We start from the raw sequence: 22,500 nt of genomic DNA, 5'->3' as shown, positions 1-22,500 counted from the left end.
GTTTCCAGACCCAAAAAATAATCTACCAAATCATACCAAATAACACATAAACCCTAAAATAACACGAACATATAGTAAAAGCAGGAATGATATGATAAATATACAGCCTATATAAAATAGAAATATGGTACGTACAGTGTAGTTCCACTTATCAGAATCGGGAAGACAGTGAGCCAAAATTGATTTGGAGAAAAAAATCGGCACGTACACGCATGTGCAAACAACTGCCTGCACAAGGCTTCACGGTCATTGTAGTCTTTCTCGGGGTAAACACACGTATAAAGTGGGCGTCTTTTTCTCGTAAAAGCGAAAATCCTCTTTGGTTAGCGAAAACAGGTACTCTTGTAGGTCTTTTTGTAACAGCGAGCTGTCGTAAAGCGAACATGTGAAAAATGGAGGCCTCCTGTACATAAAACACAAGAGTACAATACCAGGTACTGTAAACCCAGTCGTCACCTCCCAGTATACTATAGCAGTCCACCAGCTTCCCTTTCTCCCAAAAGGCCACCAGCCCCACTCCAGAGTGTAATAGCTAATGAGCTGCTCCCCCACTTAATCTTACACACTGACTCTCAGATAGGATCATCCATGTGAGTGATTTTACCCGACCCGTCAGGAATGTAGGTGCAGCACTCTTGACCAATAACGGTACCTGTGAGCAGGTAATCCAAGGCATCAATTCCTGGGACAGTCCGGCCACACCATGCTGAGAAAGGCGATCATTCAGAACACCCTTCCTTTGTAATTGCCCTCTTACCGACCGGCATGGGCGAGGTGCTCATCCGGGGCACTGGGGTGGCATTCACAGGGCACCACATATCAACCGGACCATCCTGTGGAAACTGTGGGGAAACCTAGGAACTGCATATCCAGTAAGTGCCATTCGGCATCTAACAAGTGCCCATTTGGCATAGACACAGCTGTCCCAGGGTACCTCCTGTTCACACTTGTATACACCTTGCACCTTGTACCTGTGCTCAACATACCACCTATCCCAGCACTCTGACAGGTGGGGGCTTTCCAATTATATAAATGGTACATAAGCAACTACCAGCCCTTATAGCACTTACTTCTTAGGGGCTATTAAAGCTCAAGTCCCTTAAGGCTGTTACCTTAAGGTTGAGGTTGGCTGGAATAGGCTACCCCCAACACCACCAAATCAGAATGTCAAAACCCGAGAGGACTGATAATTTCCCCCAACAGTCTTCTTTGTGGTGAAGGGATTGGTATCAGTGGTGTCCCTTCTGTGATGTAGTAAGGAGTCTTCATACAAACTCGGCAATCTGACCCATTGGTCCAGTGTGCAAATTCAAACCCCATCCCCAGGAATGTGTCACAGGATCTTCCACCACTTTCTCGTTCTGTAATGCAGGGAGATACAAATCCACTTGCTCCTGATTAGTCACTGGATATTTAGAAAACACAAAAACAATAGAACTGCTCCCCAAATGCTCAATTCCCTCTGAAATGTGGGCGTTCTCATATCCAGAATAAAGTTGCCCAAATTTCTACTCAAATTTCATATGGCCAGTGTAAAATGAGTCATCCCAAAACCAATTATATGGTGAAGGAAGTCAAAGTAACAGATTAAGGCACAAATTTACAGATTTAGAAAACAAGAAACAAAAGTAATTGACTAAACCAAAACAAGAAACAAAGTAACAAATCAAACAGAAATCACAAAGTCCAGGCTGCACTCCTCTTTAAAACTTTAATTGGAACTGCAATAACTGCGGTTAATTTCTCACAACAGCACCATACCTTGATTCTGTTTTATTCCCCTGGTTCAGTTTCTTCCTACCTACATCTGTGACACCTCACACACTCTGGATCTTTTCAATGATTTCAGGTTCCCTGGCCCCTATCATCTTATTCTCGCTATGGATGTCCAGTCCCTGTACACCTCCATCCCCCACCAGGAAGGCCTCAAAGCTCCCCGTTTCCTTCTGGACAACAGGCCTAACCAGATCCCCTCATCTACCACTCTCCTCTGTCTAGTAGAACTTGTCCTCACTCTAAATAATTTCTCCTTTGGCTCCTCCCAGTTCCTTCAAACTAAAGGTGTAGCCATGGACATACTCACATGGGTCCCAGCTATGCCTGCCTGTTTGTGTGCTATGTGGAAAAGTCTATGTTCCAAGTCTACACTGGTGACCGTTCTGCACTTTTCTGACATCAATGACAGCATGGGTGCTGCCTCCTGAACCCACGCTGAACTCTTTGACTTCATCCACATGGCCTCCAATTTCACACTGTCCTGAAATTTACCTAGTCCATTTCCGACACCTCCCTCCCCTTTCTTAATTTCACGGTCTCTATCTCTGGAGACAGCTCACCTACTGATGTCTGTTATAAACCAACGGACTCTCACAGCTGCCTGGACTATACCTCGTCCCACCCTGTTACTTGTAAAAATGCCATCTCCTTCTCTCAATTCCTCCATCTCTGCCGCATCTGATCTCAGGATGAGGCTTTTCATTCTAGAACGAAGGAGGCGTGCCCCTTTTTCAAAGAAAGGGGCTGCCCTTCCTCCACCATCAATGCTGCCCTCAACTGCACCACTTCCATTTCACACAAGTCTGCTCTGACCCCATCCTCCTGCCACCACACCAGGGATAGGGTTCCTCTTGTCCTCACCTACAACCCCACCAGCCTCTGCATCCAGCACATAATTCTGAGAAACTTCTGCCACCCCCAAAGGGATCCCACCACCAAGCACATCTTTCCCTTCCCCCCCCCCCCCAAACTTTCTGCTTTCTGCAGGAATTGCTCCCAACACAACTCCCTTATCCATTCATCCCTCCCTACTGATCTCCCTCCTGGCACTTATCCTTGCAAGTGAAACAAGTGATACATCTGCCCCTACCCTTCTTCCCTCACTACCATTCAGGGCCCCAAACAGTCTTCCCAGGTGAGGCAACACTTTACCTGTGAGTCAGCTGGGGCCATATACTGTGTCCAGTGCTCCCAGTGTGGCCTCCTGTATGTCAATGAGACCTGATGTAGATTTGGAGACCGCTTTGTCGAGCGCCTATGCTCTGTCTGCCAGAAAAAGCGGAATCTCCCAGCAGCCACCCATTTTAATTCCACTTCCCACTCCCATTCTGATCTGTCTATCCATGGCCTGCTCTATGGTTGTGATGAGGCCACACTCAGGTTGGAAGAACAACACCTTATATTCCGTCTGGGTAGCCTCCAACCTGATGGCACGAAGATCGATTTCTCGAACCTTCGGTAATGCCCCCCCCCCCCCTCATCATTTCCCATCCCCTCTCACCTCATCTCCATGTTTGCCCATCGCCTCCCTCTGGTGCTCCACCCCCTCTTTTCTTTCTTCCATGACCTTTCTGTCTGTTTTACCAATTTACTTCCCAGCTCTTTACTTCATCCCTCCCCCTTCGGGTCTCACCCATCACCTGGTGTTTCTCTCTCCCCTCCCTCACCTTTTAAATCTACTCTTAAGCCTTTTCCCTCTGGTCCTGGTGAAGGGCCTCGGCTGTATGCTTTTTTATAGATGCTGCCTGTCTTGCTGAGTTCCCCCAGCATTTGTGTGTGTTGGATTTCCAGCATCTGCAAGTTTTTTTTTCGTTTTTCTTATCAGAGAACTGATAAGTAAAAAGCAACTGTGCGGAGGCCCAGTCATTCACAGAGTCTACTAAAGGCAAAGTACACTGATAAACACGCACTCACACACACATGCACGCACGTATGGCTGCAACTCATATTTCTCCACATTCAAATCATTCACACTCTATTTACAGGAAAGATGGATGCAGGTTGAACGATTCCCCCCTCCCTACAACAATGAGGCACTAACCGCCCCACTGCTGGCCAATGTAGGCCGATATCCTTTGCAGGGAACCCTGAATGGAATGTGAGGAATCTGGCAGAGGACAGAAGGAACCCTGATCTGCAGAGGACTTGAAGAATGACCTTTCCCCCTAACAGTCTCCCTTTTTAGCTCCCCGGGCAGTATTTCTACATTGCATAGAGGATCAGGACAGGGACCCTGTTTGCCTGCTCCTCCGGAACCCCAGCTAAAGCATTTCTTTATAGGACATGTGGGATCTCCCACTCCCCATCTGATCAGAATAAGGCACTCCCCTACCCCCACATTGTCATTTTTGCTCAGCTTTTTTTCTCAGTCAGACTTGCTGGGCCTGTGCCAGAATCTCACTACTTACAGCACATCACACAAAGTCCCTTAATGAGCTGGTAACTACTTAGTCTCAGCCTATCAGAGATAGTCCCTTTGCTCTCCTCATTTCTTCTCCACATTCTGTTACCGAAAACCAATTTGTTTTCTTCCTTTCCCATTTCTGACCAAGGATCTCAAATCCGTGTTTGCTCCACCGTTGCATCTGTTCCTTCGACTAACTGGATTCTACTCTCGGATAATTCTCTCCTTCCATCACTTCTCTTCCTATAATCCTCAGTACTACTTGTTGTGTGTTCATTCTTCACCCTTACATCAGTACAGTTTTGCCTGATTATGCCTCTGAAGTGGTTACAGAGTTCCAGCTACAAGTCACAGTGGGAGGGGGAGAATATACATTGTCCAGGAAAGTTAAATATGTTGGCCTACGCTCTGTCCGCCAGAGAAAGCAGGATCTCCCAGTGGCCACACATTGCAATTCCAAGTCCCATTCCCATTCTGATATGTCTATCCATGGCCTCCTCTACTGTCAAGATGAAGCCACACCTTATATACCGGCTGGGTAGCCTCCAACCTGATGGCACGAACGTTGATTTCTCTAACTTCCATTAATGCCCCTCCTCCCCTTCTTACCCCATCCCTTATTTATTTATTTATTTATTTATTTATTTATTTACTTCCCACCCCTTTTTTCCCCTGTCTCTTTTCTCTCTCTGTCCCTCTCACAATCACTCCTTGCCTGCTCTTCATCTTCCTCTGGTGCTCCTCTCCCCTGTTCTTTCTCCCTTGGCCTCCCGTCCCATGACCCTTTCCCTTCTCCAGTTGTGTATCTCTTTTGCCAATCAACTTTAGTACTTTTAGCTTCACCCCTCCTCCTCTTGTCTTCTCCTATCATTTCAGATTTCTCCCTCCCCCTCCCACTTTCAAATCTCTTACTATCTTCTCTTTCAGTTAGTCCTGACAAAGGGTCCCGGCCCAAAACGTTGACAGCACTTCTCCCTATAGATGCTGCCTGGCCTGCTGCGTTCCACCAGCATTTTGTGTGTGTTGCTTGAATTTCCAGCATCTGCAGATTTCCTCGTACGTTGAACGCAGTGGTTTTTATCTTTGCCTCTGGTGGGGTTTTCACTGGAAAGCAAATAATCTACAAGAATGGGGAACGGCTTGATTTTCATTTCCTCTCTAGAGCTAAAGTCCCTGCAGTTTTCATCGTTGAGCTGTGAGACAGGAACGCCACCTGATGTATGCACGCACTCAGGGCTAAGCTTCTGAATACATACAGAGAATAGACTTTACAATGAATGTCTATATAACAAAGTCCCTTGACCAGCCTAAGTTGTAAATCATTAAACCTTTGATCTGAGTAATTAAAACCTACAATCTTCTGATTTGGCAGACGCTGAGCCAAGCTGGCACGCCTTTAATTTGGGGATGGAGGTCACAGAGCACAGAAACACATCCTTTAGCCCATTGTGTGTGTGTGTGTGTGTTATCTGCACTAATCCTATTCACCAACACTTGCTCTGTGGCTTTCTGTGCCTTCGAGTACTGTATTAGCTGTGACCTGTGAATAATGATTATTAGGTTTTATTGTTCGAGCCGTAGTTAAGTACATTCACTTGGGTGCTGCTACTTTTGTTGACTGTTGATTTCAGTGTTTTATGCAGTGAATCAGAGGACGAGCTGATAGGTGTTACCTAAAATGTTTGAGTTCAACATAGTAATGAACAGTGAGACAAAATGGTTGTTGCGTTAATTCTTTGCACACAAGGTGGCAGGTCGCAACAAGCTCTCGGGTCCATTGAGGTTCACCTGCTTCACCCCTTCCATTTCCCCGTGGCAAATGGAAACTGCAGCCTCCCAGACTCCCCCATAGGCAGGGAAGGTGGTGTCTGATGGCACAGGCAGGTGGATATATTGCATGTTGATGTGTTCCTTCTACTGTTTACACTGAGCTTCTATGTGCTCTTCTTGTTATTCTTCGGCTGTCTATCAATTTCGATGTTGACTGAGGCCTGGGCAGGGTTGTATGGAAGACCGGCAGTTGCCCAAGCTGCAGGTCTCCCCTCTCCACGTCACCAATGTTGTCCAAGGGAAGGGCACTAGGCCGATACAGCTTGGCACCGGTGTCGTCGCAGTAACCTACTCTAGAAACTGCCTAGAATTTCCCTACCGCATAGCCCTCTATTTTTCTGAGCTCCATGTACCTATCTAAGAGTCTCTTAAAAGACCCTATTGTATCCGCCTTCACCACCATCACCAGCAATGCATTCCACGCACCCACCACTCTTCTGTGTGAAAAACTTATCTCTGACAACCCCCTTGTACCTACTTCCAAGCACCTTAAACTGTGCCCCCTCGTGTTAGTCATTTCAGCCCTGGGAAAAAGCTTCTGATTATCCACATGATCAATGCCTCTCATCATCTTATACACCTCCGTCAAGTCACCTCTCATCCTCTGTCATTCCAGGGAGAAAAGGCCAAGTTTACTCAACCTTTTCTCATAAGGTACATCCTCCAATCCAGGCAACATCCTTGTAAATCTCCTCTGCACAAAGTCAAACTGCATTTATTATTCTGTGCATAAGTCTGGCAAGGTAGAAGTACAATAAAAATTTTACCTGCAGCAGTACCACAGGCCATAAATTGTACATCATTTGTACAAGACAGTGTAAAAATGTTCGTGGAAGACAGTAGTGCAAAAAGCCCCACAAATCAGACAAGTCCATGGTGGTGCAGGAGGATGGTTGTGGTGTTCCATTGCTGAAGTAGGATTAGTATTGTGCGGGTCGGTTCAAGAACCTGATGGCTGTAGGAAAGGAGCTGTTCCTGAACCTGGTGATGTTGGGCTTCAGGCTTCAGTACCTCTTGCTTGATGGTATCAACAAGAAGAGAGAATGATGTGGATGGTAAGTGCCAACTTCCTGAGGCAGTACCTCCTGTAGATGTCGTCAATAATGGGAAAGGCTGTGTCCACGATGCTCTGCAGCTTTTTGTGATTGTGTGCTTCGGAACTGCTGATGTAGTCAGCAGGGATGCCTCCAGCAGTTGATCTGTTGAGTTTCATTCCAGTATTTGGTGACATGCCAAATCTCAATAAGCTCTTCAGTGCCAACCTGAAAGCTTCTTCTCCACCTCACAGTCATGGGCTAGGAATTCCCAAGAGTTAGTTGGAATGTTGCACTTCATCAGGGAGGCTGTGAGCGCTTTCCTGAATGTTTTTCTTAACCAGGTGGTAATTTGTACCTCCCTGAATCTTTTTCCAAACCAGGTGGTGACATAGAAGCATAGAAAACCTACAGCACAATACAGACCTTCCGGCCCACAAAGCTGTGCACTTACTTTAGAAATTACTGAGGGTTACCCATAGCCCTCTATTTTTCCGAGTTCCATGTAGCCATCCAGGAGTCTCTTAAAAGTCCCTATCATATCCGCCTCCATCACTGTTGCCGGCAGCCCATTCCACGCACTCACAACTCTCTGCATAAAAAACACCCCTGACATCTCCTCTGTACCTCCTTCCCAGCACCTTAAACCTGTGCCCTCTTGTGGCAACCATTTCAGCCCTGGGAAAAAGCCTCTGACTATCCACATGATCAATGCCTCTCATCATCTTATACACCTCTATCAGGTTATCTCTCATCCTCCATCACTCCAAGGAGAAAAGGCCAAGTTCACTCAACCTATTCTCATAAGGCATGCTCCCCAATCCAGGCAACATCCTTGTAGATCTCCTCTGCACCCTTTCTATAGTTTCCACATCCTTCCTATAGTGAGGCAACCAGAATTGAGCACAGTACTCCAAGTGGGGTCTGACCAGGGTCCTATATAGCTGCAACATTACCTCTTGGCTCCTAAACTCAATTCCACGATTGATGAAGGCCAATACACCGTATGCCTTCTTAACCACAGAGTCAACCTGCACAGCTACTTTGAGTGTCTTATGGACTCAGACCCCAAGATCCCTCTGATCCTCCACACTGCCAAGAGTCTTACTATTAATACTATATTCTGCCATCATATTTGACCTACCAAACTGAACCACTTCACACTTATCTGGGTTGAATTCTATCTGCCACTTCTCAGCCCAGTTTTGCATCCTACCAATGTCCTGCTGTAACCTCTGACAGCCCTCCACACTATCCACAACACCTCCAACCTTTGTGTCATCAGCAAACTTATTAACCCATCCCTCCACTTCCTCATCTAGGTCATTTATAAAAATCACGAAGAGTAAGGGTCCCAGAAAGTTCCCTGAGGCATACCACTGGTCACCGGCCTCCATGCAGAATATGACCCGTCTACAACCACTCTTTGCCTTCTGTGGGCAAGCCAGTTCTGGATCCACAAAGCAATGTCCCCCTGGATCCCATGCCTGCTTACTTTGTCAATAAGCCTTGCATGGGGTACCTTATCAATCCATAAACACTACATCTACTGCTCTTCCTTCATCAGTGTATTTAGTCACATCCTCAACAAATTCAATCAGGCTCGTAAGGCACGACCTGCCCTTGACAAAGCCATACTGACTATTCCTAATCATATTATGCCTCTCCAAATGTTCATAAATCCTGCCTCTTAGGATCTTCTCCATCAACTTACCAGCCACTGAAGTAAGACTCACTGGTCTATAATTTCCTGGGTTATCTCTACTCCCTTTCTTGAACAAGGGAACAACATCCACAACCCTCCAGTCCTCCGGAACCTCTCCCGTCCCCACTGATGACGCAAAGATCATTACCAGAGGATTAGCAATCTCCTCCCTCGCCTCGCACGGTAGCCTGTACCCTACCTCTCCCGTCCCCACTGATGACGCAAAGCTGTTCTCATGAGAGAGCTCAGGCGGTGTTTATTTCAGGGCCACATGTGACCAGCCCCACAGGGCTCTCAACACACAAAACATTGTACCATTTCCCCCCAGCAGATCTTGTGTGTTCATTATCTCCCGTACATACGTGTTCTCATGATATAATTCTGGCTACCTTGCCGTTTCTCTTGGGCCTTTTTTGATGTTGTGCTCGTTTTTTCCTCAGGTGTGTTGACATGGAGGCAGCCTGGTGCTGGGTAGGCGATCACGTTGGCTTCTGTGGTACGATCAAGAACTCTGCCGGTGATTTTGTGGTGACGGAGATTGACACACATGGAAGGCTGGTCAGTGACATTCGAGATGATGGTGCCCTGGACACTTGCCCCATTAACTACAAGCAGTTTAGATCCCATCCAACACCCAGCAAAAGGCTAAAGAAATGGGAAAATACACCAGAAAGTGATGATGAACAGACAAACGTTGATAAATCTGAGGATTTCACTGTTGTAGGCAGCAAAATCAGCCAGACGGCTAGTTGTGGATTGTCAGAGCCTGCACTTAATTCCTCCGCAGCAGAAATGGGAGGAAGTACTCTCGAGACGCTTCTGAGCAGCTCGACAGCCACATTGTTAGAGCAGTTTGCAATTTCAGCTAAAGAAAACCAGCCCTCAAAGGGGGAAAGTGAGGCAACATTTTCACTTGGGACTTTCCAAGAGAAAAGCCAGCGAGCAGCTGTCCACTTAGCTGTACGGAAAAGATTTCCCTTCCTAAGGACTGTTACCAGCAGCAGCGAGATTCGAGTCAGGCTTGACCCTCTGTACGCCGAGCTCTGTCAGCTGGTGTCTGAGAAGGAGGCGGATGGCTTTTTCCGCTTCTTGGATTCGAAGGACAGAACTTCCAAGTTTTCTTTTCAGCCTGATGGAAACAAGGAACATCGGAAGGCTGTCCACCATTTTGTAAGCCGGTATTTTGGGAAGCTGCTGGAAACTAAAAGCTTTTTGGAGCAAGTTAATGGAAGCCAGGGTGATGCAGTGATCACTGTGAGGTTTCGAGGCAAAATGATCAATGGCAGGAAAAGAACTGATGAATGCCAAGTACTTTACACAGGTATCAAAAATGCTTCTTACTTTTCAATAATGGGTCACAGTTTTTGGGAGGTGCGGGGAATTGATGAGATTTGATGTTAATATATTTTTGTGAACGTTTGGGAGGTGAGGCAAGGTTAAACAGAGATTTATTTTTCTTAAGGTTTGGAGTATTAGAGAATGTGTGAATAGAGTGAAGTTGGCCTGATAGTAAAGTGGTGACTAGCTTCCTGAGGCTGCGTAAGTCTAGGGGAGTCGCACTCCGGCCCTGCCAAACCCGTGAGACTGAGGCGGCTCTACCACCCCAAACCCTGGTTTGCGCGGATGCTGTGTAACTTGTTACACTGTTACAACTCAGGGCCAAGAAGCAACAGACAGCACACTACAAACAATTAGAGGAATTATATTTATGAACTTTAACTTAACTAAAGAGGTAGTAAAGAAAAGAAAGAAAACAAAAACCAAAAGGGCCCATTGTAATGAAACAGTCAAACGTGCACAAGTTGGAGCTCAAATCTTCCAAAAGTCATCTTCACCGATCCACAGTAGACCTCGGCACCTTGCTCCATTGAATCACGGTCTCCTCCGGGTCGAATCCTACGACCGGTTCTTTCCAGTGTCATCTCTCTTCATCTCGTGCCGAACAAAGACCCCAGCTCACACCAGTGCTAGGCACATGAAACAATGCTGCTCCCCTGATTGGACGCCTCACATTCCAAGGCAGCCATTACCTCTCACCATAACCCAAACACTGCTTCTACAGAAAGACCATTACGTTAGTAGTGAGACCTTTCCCAGTGCGTTACAGTGCTTTCTAATTGATACCCTAGTGCAAAGCCTGAATGGAGGCAGTATTTAACTTTCATTGACAGAATAGCATGGCAGGTGTCGTTCCTTAAACAGTTAGATAAGAGGCTGGAATGATGTGGTATGGGAAGCTGCTGTGAAGCCTGGAAAGACTAGGAGGGACTTCTTGGGTTCAGTGGCTTGATTCTGTGCAGCCTAATATGAAGAAGTGTTTCGACACCCTCTCATGCACTATAACCTTTTTTAACAGCCAGTGGAATATCTTTGAAGTGTAATTGCAGTTGGAATGTATTTAATGGGAATAGGAATAGGAATCCAGAATGGAAACATTGCCTGATTGAGTAATGGCTAACAGAGGATGGTGATGCCACGTCCCGTAAGACCAGTTCTCTGCCTGTTTGCAATGTGGATGTTCTGAGTTAACAATTAATCTACTCAACATTATTTATCTGCAATACGCAGTCGTCCAGGAGAGAAAATCGTGGCACCAAGGTGGCGTAGTGCGGTACCCTTACACGGTTTCCTTCCACTGTGCAAAGACGTACCAGTTAGTAGGTTAATTGGTCATTGTAAATCATCTTCTGATTAGGCGAGTGTAAAATATGTGGGTTGCTTGGCAGTGTGGCTCACTGGCCCAGAAAAGCCATTCCACAATGTATCTCTAAATAAATAAATAAATAAATAAATAAAAGGGTTTAATGGTACCTGGGGCTCTTAGCTATTCTCGATGTAGTTGGGCTTTAAAGCATATCTGAACGTATTTTGAAGCATTCACCCTGTGCAAGGTGAACATGGAAACTCTGGATGCTGTTGCTTGCCTGGCCTCTGAACTTGGTGTGGTACCGTCGGACTTCAGCTACGCAGGCATCAAAGACAAGAAAGCTGTAACTTCCCAGACCATGGTGGTGAAGGATGTGACAATCAGCAGGTAAGATCAAAGAACTTTTCAAAGTTCCTCTGTCAAACTGTAGCTGTTAGAATGAATGCCTGTCCTTTGTTGCCACAAGCAGAGGCAATAGAAGTGGCTCTCTTATCAGCTGGTGGGGCCAGTCAAGACTGTAGAGACCAAAACAGGTGCAGTCAATGGCTTAACTTCTCAGATCAAAGCATCAAGATAAGTTTATTATCAAAGTAAATATATGTCTCTATATATTACTTTGAAGTTTGTTTTCTTGCAGGCATTTACAGGAAAATAAAGTCAGACAATAGAAATTACGATAAACTATAAATAACAGACTGACAACCAATGATTACAAAAGGAAAATTGTGCAAATAAGCTGAAAAGTAAATATTTAATGCTGAATTGAAGAAGTGAATGTGAGAGTCTGTAAGTTGTCGAGCCAGTTCTGTGATGAAGTGAGTGATGTTATCCACGCCAGTTCAGGAGCCTGATATTTGTAGGGCAGTAACTGTTCCTGAACCTGGTGGTGTGGCACTCAGTAATCTAGTCGATTCAAACTATTTCTGCTTGACCTCAAGCAGCTCATCCTTCAACAGACATCTGCTCCAGCTCGGTCAAAGTCCTCGCTTTAAAATATTGTACTGTGTACAGATCCCTCCCCATCCATGCCTTCTCCATTCACACACTCTTGAAGAACTGTGCGCTCCAGCGTCTCTCAGCCGGGTCTGCCGTTCCGTTCAAGCGGACATTGCTACGTTTAACCATGGGGAAGGATGAGAAGGGAACTCTGCTGGGAGCTGGGATTGTGCCTGTTGAAATGCGGATTGATCTTGTATTGGCCAAGTGGTCTTTAGATGTGGCCTCCTAACTTCTGCTGTATCGATGCTGGCAGGGCTTGAGTTTGCATTCTTGCCAGCTGAGTGGTAATTTTGCATTCTGCTCCATTATTGGGAGATCCACTCTGCTGAATATGACAAGGGGCTTCCAGGCTGATTTAGTACTGCAAAATCTCCTCGTGCTCTTCGAAAACTGCCAACATCTGCAGCCAAATCTCCTTGAACCAGCAAGCAGTTGCAGATCGCGTACGGTACTAGTTGGTATTGGGGGGCATGTTTTTCCTCCTTTTGGTGGGGAATGCCGTGGCATGGCAGGTCGCACTGCTGCCTCATGGCTCCAGGATGTGATGCCAACCTTTGGAGTCTGTTTGGAGTTTGCAGGTTCTCTGTGTGACTGTATGGACGACCCCCTCCCCCGACCCTTCCACATCCCGGAGACAGACTGGTTGTAGGCTAATTGGCTATTGTCATTTCATTAGGGTTGCAGAATAATCTCGTCTAATTAATGAACATTTGGAAGAGAATAGATGACAAGAAAATAAATGAGAGAATAGGATTGCTCTGGGAGTCAGTATAGGTTGAAAGGGATGAATGGTCTCGTGCTTTGTTTTTAGAGTTGTGAGAGTTATCTGCTCGACGCAACTGCTATAATGAGTCAATACTCAGGTTTCCTTGCTCACTGATTTATTCAAACATATGTAAAGTATTCAAGTACAGAGGTCCAGGAAGACTTAAAATAGAAATTCTGTGGTGATTATTATATAACCGAGCATCATTACACATGACTCATATCACTGAATTCTAATTTTACACTTCATAGATGAGCATTTCCTTGACTAACCTTGAAGTGTATAACTATTATTTTTTGACTAACCAGAGATGAGACCTTTGGGTCTAGTCATTATTCCGTCACATGCAAAAATCCCTTTGATTCTTGTAATTAGCCATTGTTAAATACATTTATTAGCCGATTTAGTCTACAAGTTTGATATTATTAGTGGGCATATTTTTAGTGACCATCACTTCTCCCCACATATTTACAGAGGTTAATGATTTTTGAAGTAGGCTGAGACTTTATCCTAAACACAAAGTACACTGCAGGTGCTGTGGTCAAAGCGTCCTGACGAAGGGTCTCAGCCCGAAACGTTGACTGCTCGTTTCCACGGATGCTGCCCGACCTGCTGAGTTCCTCCAGCGTGTTGTGCATGTTGCTGAGACTTTATCCTGTTGTTCTTTGTCTCTTTCTGTCCTATTTTGTGGCAGCGTATTAGAGTAGCGGTTAGCGTGTTGCTTTACAGCGCCTGCTGCTTCAGAGCCTGTTGGTTGAGGGGTAATAACTGATGACGTGGGACCCAAGGATCCAATACCTCATTCCCTATCACAGGAGCAAGAAGCGATTATGGCCTTGATGGTGGTGGTCCTTGATGATGGGTGCTGCTTTCTTGTGACAGCACTCCTTGTAGATGTGCTCAGTGGTGAGCAGGGCTTTTCCTGTAAGGACTGGGCTGTAGACACCACTTTTTGTAGGTTTTTCCGTTCTTGGGCATGGGACTTTCCATACCAGGCCATGAGAAGCCTACCTAAGAAGTGACTTTGATCCGCTCCAATTTGTCTACTGGAACAACAGGTCCACAGCAGATGCCATCTCATTGGCTCTTCACTCAACCCTGAAACATCTGGACAGCAAAGATGCAAACATCAGGATGCTCTATAACAAAGTAGCTCAGTATTCAATGCCATCATTGCCTCAAAACTAATCAATAGGCTTCAAGGTCTTGAACTCAATACCTCCTTGTGCAATTGGATCCTTGATTTCCTCACCTGCAGACCCCAATCAGTTTGGATTGGCAAAAACATCATTCCACGATCTCCATCAACACAGGAGCACCACGAGGCTGTGTGTGTTTAGCCCCCTGCTGTACTTACTTCACACTTATGGACGTGCGGTTCAGCACATCTCCAATGCCTTATTCAAGTTTGCTGACAACACCACTGTCGTAGGCTGAATCAAAGGCGGTGACAAATCGACATACAGGAGGGAAATTGAAAATCTGCCTGACTGGTGCCATAACAACAACCTCTTATTCAATGTCAGCAAGACCGAGGAGCTGATAATTGCCTTCAGGAGGAGGAAAGCCGAGGTCCATGAGCCAGTCCTCACTGGAGGATCAGAGATGGAGAGGGTCAGCAACTTCAAATTCCATGGTGTTGTTATCTTGGGGATCTGTCCTGGGCCCAATGTGTAAGTGCAATTATGAAGAGAGCAGAGCAGCACCTCTACTTCCTCCGGGGCTTCCAAAGATTCCACATAAAACTTTGACAAACTCCTAAAGATGCATGGTGGAGAGTATACTGACTGGCTGCACCACAGCCTGTGTGAAAACCAATGCCCTTGAACAGAAAATCCTACAAAAAATGGATATGGCCCATTCTATCATGGGCAAAGCCCTCCCCACCATTGAGCACGTCTACAAGAAATGTAATCCCAGGAAAGCAGCATTTATCACCAGGATCCCCCACCACCCAGAATGTGCTCTCTTCTCGCTACTGAAATCTGGAAGAAGGTACAGGAGCCGCAGGACTCACACCACCTCGTTCAGGTACAGTTATTACCCCTCAACCATCAGGCTCTTGAACCAAAAGGGCTAACTTCACTTGCTCCGTCATCGAAATGTTCCCACAACATATGGACTCACTTTCAAGGACTCTTCATCTCATGTTCTCAATACTTATTGCTTATTTATTTATGATTATTATTTCCTTCCTTTTGAATTTCCACAGTTTGCTGTCTTTTGCACACTGGTTGAATAGATGTGGTCTTTCATTGATTCTATTATGGTTATTATTCTATTATGGATTTATTGAGTATGTCCGCAAGCAAATGAATCTCAGGGTTGTATATGGTGACGTATATGTACTTTGATAATAAATTTACTTTGAATCTTTGAACTTTGATGCAACCAGTCAGGATACTTTCCACTAGAAATAAGAGAAAACCTGCAAATACTGGAAATCCAAACAACGCACTCAAAATGCTGGAGGAACTCTGCTGGCTGGGCAGCATCTATCGAAAAGGGTATTGTTGATGTTTTGGGCTGAGACCTTACGGCAGGACTGCAGGGATCACAGAGGGGGATCAGTGAGAGAGGGTTTCACTGAACTCCCATCGAAGGGAAGATTTAGATTTCTTCAGGGCAGGCATCGCTGGAAGAGACTTTGCAGTGTAGTAATCCTGCCGAACAGTTTCGGCCCGAAATGTCGACAATACTCTTTTCCATAGATGCAGCCTGGCCTGCTGACTTCCACCAGCATTTTGTATGTGTTGATTGGATTTCCAACATCTGCAGATTTTCTCTTTCTTGTGACAGGAAGTAGTCTCTTGTTTGTGACGCTGAATCATCAATGTATAAATTGACAGCACTGGCATGGGATTGGCATTGCTGGGCATCCTCGGTACGTGTTAGCAAAGCGTACCCCCAGTATGGCCGACGTTCGGCAAAGAAAATTCAAAACCAAGTGCAGTCTGAACCATTTAAAGAATAGCGACTATAGAACAAGGCAGTAATGGAGTAAACAGAAATCTTGTTTAAATCCAGTTATGAACTTGGGGAAACTTCTGCCTGGGTGCACCGAGAGATGTATAACTTGCTGCCACAGTATGTAATTGATGTAAATAACATAAATATATTCAATCTGAGACTTGGTAAAATTCTTTGAAAAAAATAGAATTACAGAAAAAAACACTGAGGTAATGAAGGAATTACTCAGAGGGATGGCCAAGAGACTGTTGAGAAAATAAGTTTTTCAAGCAGCTGAGTTCTGCTGTGCTGGCGTGACTGAATTATTGAAGATTGATGATTTATTGAATCATCAATAAATCAGAATTATTTATTCTGTGCTGGTAAGTTATTCACCTGTGCTGGTGAGTTCTGATGAAATCCGGAATAGGCTGGATCTCTGAAACTGCTTAATTGAATGTTGCCCTGAAGGATCAGCTAATCCGTTCAGAATCTGAAATGCTGTTCTTTAAGTTTACTTTGGGCTTTTTCGCAGCAGTGTAAACAGGTGAAAGGTCAAGGTTAGTCAGAATGCAAGTGGTAGAGAATTAACTGACTAAAAACTTACCGCACGTGTGAAGTGATTTGTTTATTGCAGTTTATAGTCACCTCTACAGAGGAGAAACTAAATGGAGATCAAGTGGCTGCTTTGCAGAAAACCACTGTACAGTCCCCTGCAATGCCCCAACATTTTATCCTCCATTCCATTCTCATTTTCAAAGAAAGGGGCTTCACTTCCTCCACCTGCAACACTGCCCTCAACCGCATCTCTTCCATCTCACGCACATCTGCTTTCACCCACGTCCTTCTGCCACCCTACCAGGGATAGGGTTCCTCTTATCCTCACCTACCACCCCACCAACCTCCGTGTCCAGCACGTAATTCTCCGCAACTTCCACCATCTCCAATGGGATCCCACCACCAAGCACATCTTCCCCCCCCCCCCCCCTCACTTTCTGCTTTCTGCAAGGATCACTCCTTATGCGACTCTCTTGTCCATTTGTCCCTCCCCACTGATCTCCCTCTGGCACTTACCCTTGCAAGTGGAAGAAGTGCCCATGCACCTCCTCCCTCACTACCATTCAGGGCCCCAAACAGTCCTTCCAGGTGAGGTGACACTTCACTTGTGAGTCTGTTGGGGTCATATACTGTGTCTGGTGCTCCCAGTGTGGTCTCCTGTATATCAGTGAGACCCAGAGTAGATTGGGAGATTGCTTCACTGAGCACCTACACTCTGTCCACCAGAAAAAGCCGGATCTCCTAGTGGCCACCCATTCTAATTCCATTTCCCATTCCTATTCTGATATGTCAATTCATGACCTCCTCCATTGTCACAATGAGGCCTTACTCAGGTTGAAGGAACAAGACCTTATATTTCATCTGGGTAGCCTCCAATCTGATGGCATGAGCATCGATTTCTCAAACTTCTGGTAATGCACCCCCCCCCTCACCACTTCCCAGCCCCTTTCCCTCTCCCACCTCATCTCCATGCCCGCCCATCACCTCCATCTGGCGCTCCCCCCCACTTCCTTTATCCCATGGCCTTCTGTCCTCTCCTTTCAGAATCCCCCTTCTCCAGCCCTGTATCTCCTTCACCAATCAACTTCCCAGCTCTTTACTTCATTCCCCCCCTTCAGGTTTCACCTATCACCTTGTGTTTCTCTTTCCCTTACACCCACCTTTAAATCTACTCCTCAGCTTTTCTTTCTCCAGTCCTGGTGAAGGGTCTTGGCCTGAAACGTCAACTGTGCTCTTTTCCATAGATGCTGCCTGTCCTGCTGTGTGTTGTCAATTCTGCTCTCCCACTCTTTGGCCTCCCATGGTCTTCCAGTGAAAGCTGAATTAAGTTCAAGGAGCAGCGTGTCATTTTTCAGATTGGCACCTTAAGGACTTGAACAAAGAAGTCAACTATTTCAGATAACCAACCTTTCTAGACTGTGTCTGTTTGGCCAGCTCTGATGAAAAGCCATTCAGTTGCAATATTAACTGTACTTGTGATTTCCAAGTGAGGCCTGTATTCTTAATCGGGTAGATGGAGCTCGTCAGCCTGGGAAGGCAGTCCACCTAAGAGAGGGAAAACTCTGATTTTAAACCTCCGCTGCCTTGCGGCCATACCCACTCATGGGAAAGGCTTCGGGAGTAAACCCTGAGGACAAATCCGGAGCTGGAGTCCCTAAGGCAGTCCGACGTTGCCTTCAACCCCGCTCTGGCAACTCCTGCGACGACACCGGTGCCAAGCTGTATCGGCCCTTGCCCTTCCCTTGGGCAACATCGGTGGCGTGGAGAGGAGAGACTTGTAGCATGGGTGACTGCTGTTCTCCCATACAACCCTGCCCAGGCCTGCGTCCTGGAGACATTCCAGGTGCAGATCCATGGTCTCTCGAGACTAACGGATGCCACCATTTTAAATTTTATTTCTTATCTCTAGTATCTGCAGTGTTTAACTGTTTCGGCATATTGTGTTTGTTTCTCTCCCTTGTGTCTGTCTTCTGGGAACACGCCAGTGATTAACAGGCCTTCATTACCCTTGCTGAACTGCTGTCACCATCATTAATGTTATTTACACCCTCCTGCTGTAGCTCTATCTCACAGACACCCCCCCTCCTCTCCATGTCTCTCTTCCTACTCTGCTGCTTTGAAATTAGTCCAATGACCTGAAATGTTAACCTTTTATCTCCCGGCTCAGATGTAGCCCGACCTGTTAGGTATTTCCAGTAGTCAAAGGCAAAGTTTTGCCTGCTATTTTTGAATCTGTGGTGATGTCAGTATTGAAGAAAACATACAGTGAGCAGTCGATGAAATCTTAATTGCATTTGGTCTCTGTTGTATGGAATTTGGATCAGGCTGTCACTGGGAGTTAATTGGGTTATTCATTGTGTAAGGCATTCTGGTAAGTTATTCAATGTCAAATCAAATTGATGCTGAAATGTTGCATCTGGTTGAAATCAGATTTGAAATTTCATCAGTTGTTATACACTCATAGTCAGAGCTTCCTGCAACAAACAAACCCATATCTAATTCTCCCTTTTAATTAATGTATGGCATGAGATACCATGAAACAGTAACTTAGAGAGATAGGGACTGGATACTGTTGTTATCTTGTATTTTAAACTTTTAACTTAAAATTGGACAGTTGTAGGGGAGTACCCGGAGAGTAGGTTGATTCATAAGAGAAGCAGTAAATTTAAAACTTGATTAGCTCATACTCTGTGCAGCTGTTGGTGTGTTATCGCAAATTGCATCTGAATAACTGAGAAGTATCTGTTAAAAAAAAAGTAGCATCACCTGCTGTTCAAGTGCAGAGCCTGGTTCCCTCATTTCCCTACAGCTTGAGTTACTGGTATTTCAAGAAAATGTTTGTAATTTTGAAGGGGCATTCTGTGTCATATGTTGCCTCTTGTGCACTGAAGTGTGCAAACCCCAGTTTTTCCTAGTTTTACAAAACTCTAGAGGATTTACAGCCCATTGAACTGCAGCCAAACGGGTACTATGATCAGTGGGATAATTGACCAGATTATGTGGTTTAACGGCTCATCTGAGGCAAGGGTATTGTTGACCACACCTCATTGCAGTACTCCTCAATACTGTCGTCTGGATTATTTCACAAACAAGGGAAAATCTGCAGTTGCCGGAAATCCGAGCAACACACACAAAATGCTGAAGGAACTCAGTATCAAGGAAAAGAGGACAGTCGACGTTTCGGGCTGAAACGTTGACTGTACACTTTTCCTAGATGCTGCCTGGCCTACTGAGTTCCTCCAGCATTTTGTGTGTGTCAGTCTGGATTATCTGTTCAAGTTCCTGTAGTGAGACATTCCTATAAAGCTTCTGACTCAATGGATAGAAATTTTCAGCTTAATACCTGTGCAGCGCAGTAACCTAGCTCTTGAGGTCACACAACTAAAACTGCTAAAGCTACTTTGTCTCTGTATCTTTGTTCTCTTCATGGTAGAGTGCCTCATTTGTTTGTGGACATTTAGCTTTGGACAAGGAAATGAGGAAACCCTACCAGAAGCCAGTGGTTGAACTTCTGTTACTTAAAGTTTTCCAACATTTTGTGTAGAAAATAAAGATGAATGTTCTCACTTGTAGCCTGATCCTCTTTAGTCTTACACACCCATTTTTGTTTATTGTCAAGGTTAAAAGCAATTCAGTCATCGATCCAAAACAAAGATTTGAAAATATATAACCTGCGCCCTGCAACCCAGCACTTGCAAGTTGGGCAGTTGAAAGGAAACCATTTTAGTATCATCATAAGAAATGTCAGCAAGTACCTGGAAGATGATCCTGAAGCAAGTCTGACTGAAAGGGTGTTTGATGCCATTGAGAATATCAAGGTAAGGTCCCTTTGAAAGGTGTAACCTTTACTGCACTGAGGGTAAACACAGAGAAGAGAAAGGAGAGATTGGCGTATTGACTCAGCCTGGAAATGTGTGTAAACTAATGTTTGGTAAATGTGTAATCTTCTGCCCTTTGTCCTTGGGTGGGCTTGGTTGACTGATAGTGATGAATCTGACTTCCCAATTGATACAACACATGGAATTGTTGAAGTTTCAGTGCAGAGGGAGGCTGTTGGGCTCATCCTGTCCATGCCCACCATTGTCAAAGTTAAATCAACTGATCAGCTACTATTTCATAGCTTTGCAGATAATGGCTCTTCAAGCGATCACTCAGGTATTTTTTCAAAAAATGTGAGAGCTTCTGTCTCCGCTAACCAGGCACTGAATTTCATATTCCCATTATTCACTGAGGTGGTCAATCCTTACCTCAGCTGTAATTAGTGTCCAATTGATTTTAGTCTAATTTCCACTAATTACTGAAATCTCTACTGAGGGAAATGGATCCTCAGTGTTCATCCTCTAGGACCACCTGATATCATTACAAAGTTTAGTTAAATTTCCTCTCATTCTCCCTTGCTCCAAAGAATGGCCCCAATCTTCATGTTGCTCTTCCTAACAACAATTCTCCAGCCCAACAACATGTGCAGATTTCTTCTTCACTCCCCATTGATCTTGTGTCCTTCCTGTAGTGTGGTGACCACACTCTGTCCAATGCTCAGACTGTGGCTTAGCTAAAGCTTTGACTCCCTGCTCCTGTGTTGTAACACAACCAAGAAAGATCAAGTGTCCCTGTGCTTTTTAACAACCTTATTTACCTCTCCTGTTGTTTTCACAGATTTGCACACGTGCAGTCCCAAGGTGTCTTTGGCCCTTTACAAATGTTAGTATTCTCCTGTTTGTTGTATATTTCCTTGTCTTATTTACCCTTCCCAAAAGCATTGTCTGTCTAGATTAAACTCATTTGACAACCTCATCTCCATCCAATCAGTCCACCAACATCTTCCTCTAATCTAGGACAATGCCACCAATTAATTACCATCAGCAAGTGTTTTAGTTATTTAAATCCACATCATGTTAGACCACAAAAACAAGGACCTCTGCACTGAGCTGTGTAAAAGCCACAAGTACAGCAGCTCTGTCACAAGAATTCTTAACAAGGATCAAGTTTATTGTACAAAAAATACAGTGAAATCCATCATTTGTGTTAACAATACAGCTGAGGGTGTGCTGGGGGCCACACATTCTGGCGCCAGATTACCCTTTGATTTCTGCCACTGAATGAGTCTTTCTGTCAACTCTCCTCCTTTCCTTTGAGTCCAAAGGGTTTTCTCGCTGACAAAATCCTACAAGGTAGATTAATCCACAAGCATCTTGCCAAGATCTATGGGTACATTTTATTGTCAAAGTATGCATGTGGAACTCTGACATTTGTCTTCTCCAGATAGCCATGAACTACAGAAAAGCCATGGGGGGGGGGGTGGGGGGGTCGTTGAAAGAAAAGACATCAAACCCACCCCCGCACAAAAAACAAAACTTCCAAACAAACCTCCACCCCTTCCTCGCACAAAAAGCCCCAGAAATCACCCATCCGAACCCCAAATCACCAATGACAACAAGAAAAACACAGAAAACTGAAGGAGCGCAATATTAACTACAGTATACCAATAATCACATAAATCTCAGAATTTTGAGACATCCGCCTGCCAGAATGGCCACTCGAGCTCAGTCCTTTTGTGAAGAACAACAGTTGCAACATCGACCTGCAGCCTTCCAACTGCCACACTGCCGACCCATGGCCTTCCGAACACTGTTGACCCATGGCCTTCCAAACTCTGTTGACCCATGACCTTCCAAACACTGTTGACCCATGGCCTTCCGAACACTGTTGACCCATGACCTTCCGAACACTGTTAACCCATGGCCTTCCGAACACTGTTGACCCATGGCCTTCCGAACACTGTTGACCCATGGCCTTCCAAACACTGTTGACCCATGGCCTTCCGAACACTGT

The 22,500-nt window shown here is 45.3% G+C and overlaps 1 protein-coding gene across 4 annotated transcripts in view; it reads left to right on the top strand.

Moving 5' to 3' along the window:
• Positions 1-22,500, top strand: part of pus7l (pseudouridine synthase 7 like) — a 37,665-nt gene that overhangs the window by 4,772 nt on the left and 10,393 nt on the right. For 2 of the 4 annotated variants that reach the window (XM_073059036.1, XM_073059035.1), the window contains 4 exons: positions 9,190-10,070; positions 11,624-11,783; positions 20,288-20,486; positions 21,325-21,369. In XM_073059036.1, coding sequence (XP_072915137.1) covers positions 9,200-10,070; positions 11,624-11,783; positions 20,288-20,486; positions 21,325-21,369 — 1,275 coding nt within the window. In that variant the 5' untranslated portion in view covers positions 9,190-9,199. The remainder of the gene's footprint in view (positions 1-9,189; positions 10,071-11,623; positions 11,784-20,287; positions 20,487-21,324; positions 21,370-22,500) is intronic. The other 2 variants (XM_073059038.1, XM_073059037.1) reach the window with 1 other exon arrangement.

Source organism: Hemitrygon akajei, chromosome 10 (genome assembly GCF_048418815.1).
Source record: "Hemitrygon akajei chromosome 10, sHemAka1.3, whole genome shotgun sequence".
Taxonomy (NCBI): Eukaryota; Metazoa; Chordata; class Chondrichthyes; order Myliobatiformes; family Dasyatidae; genus Hemitrygon; species Hemitrygon akajei.
This window is presented reverse-complemented; position numbering and strand designations above follow the sequence as displayed.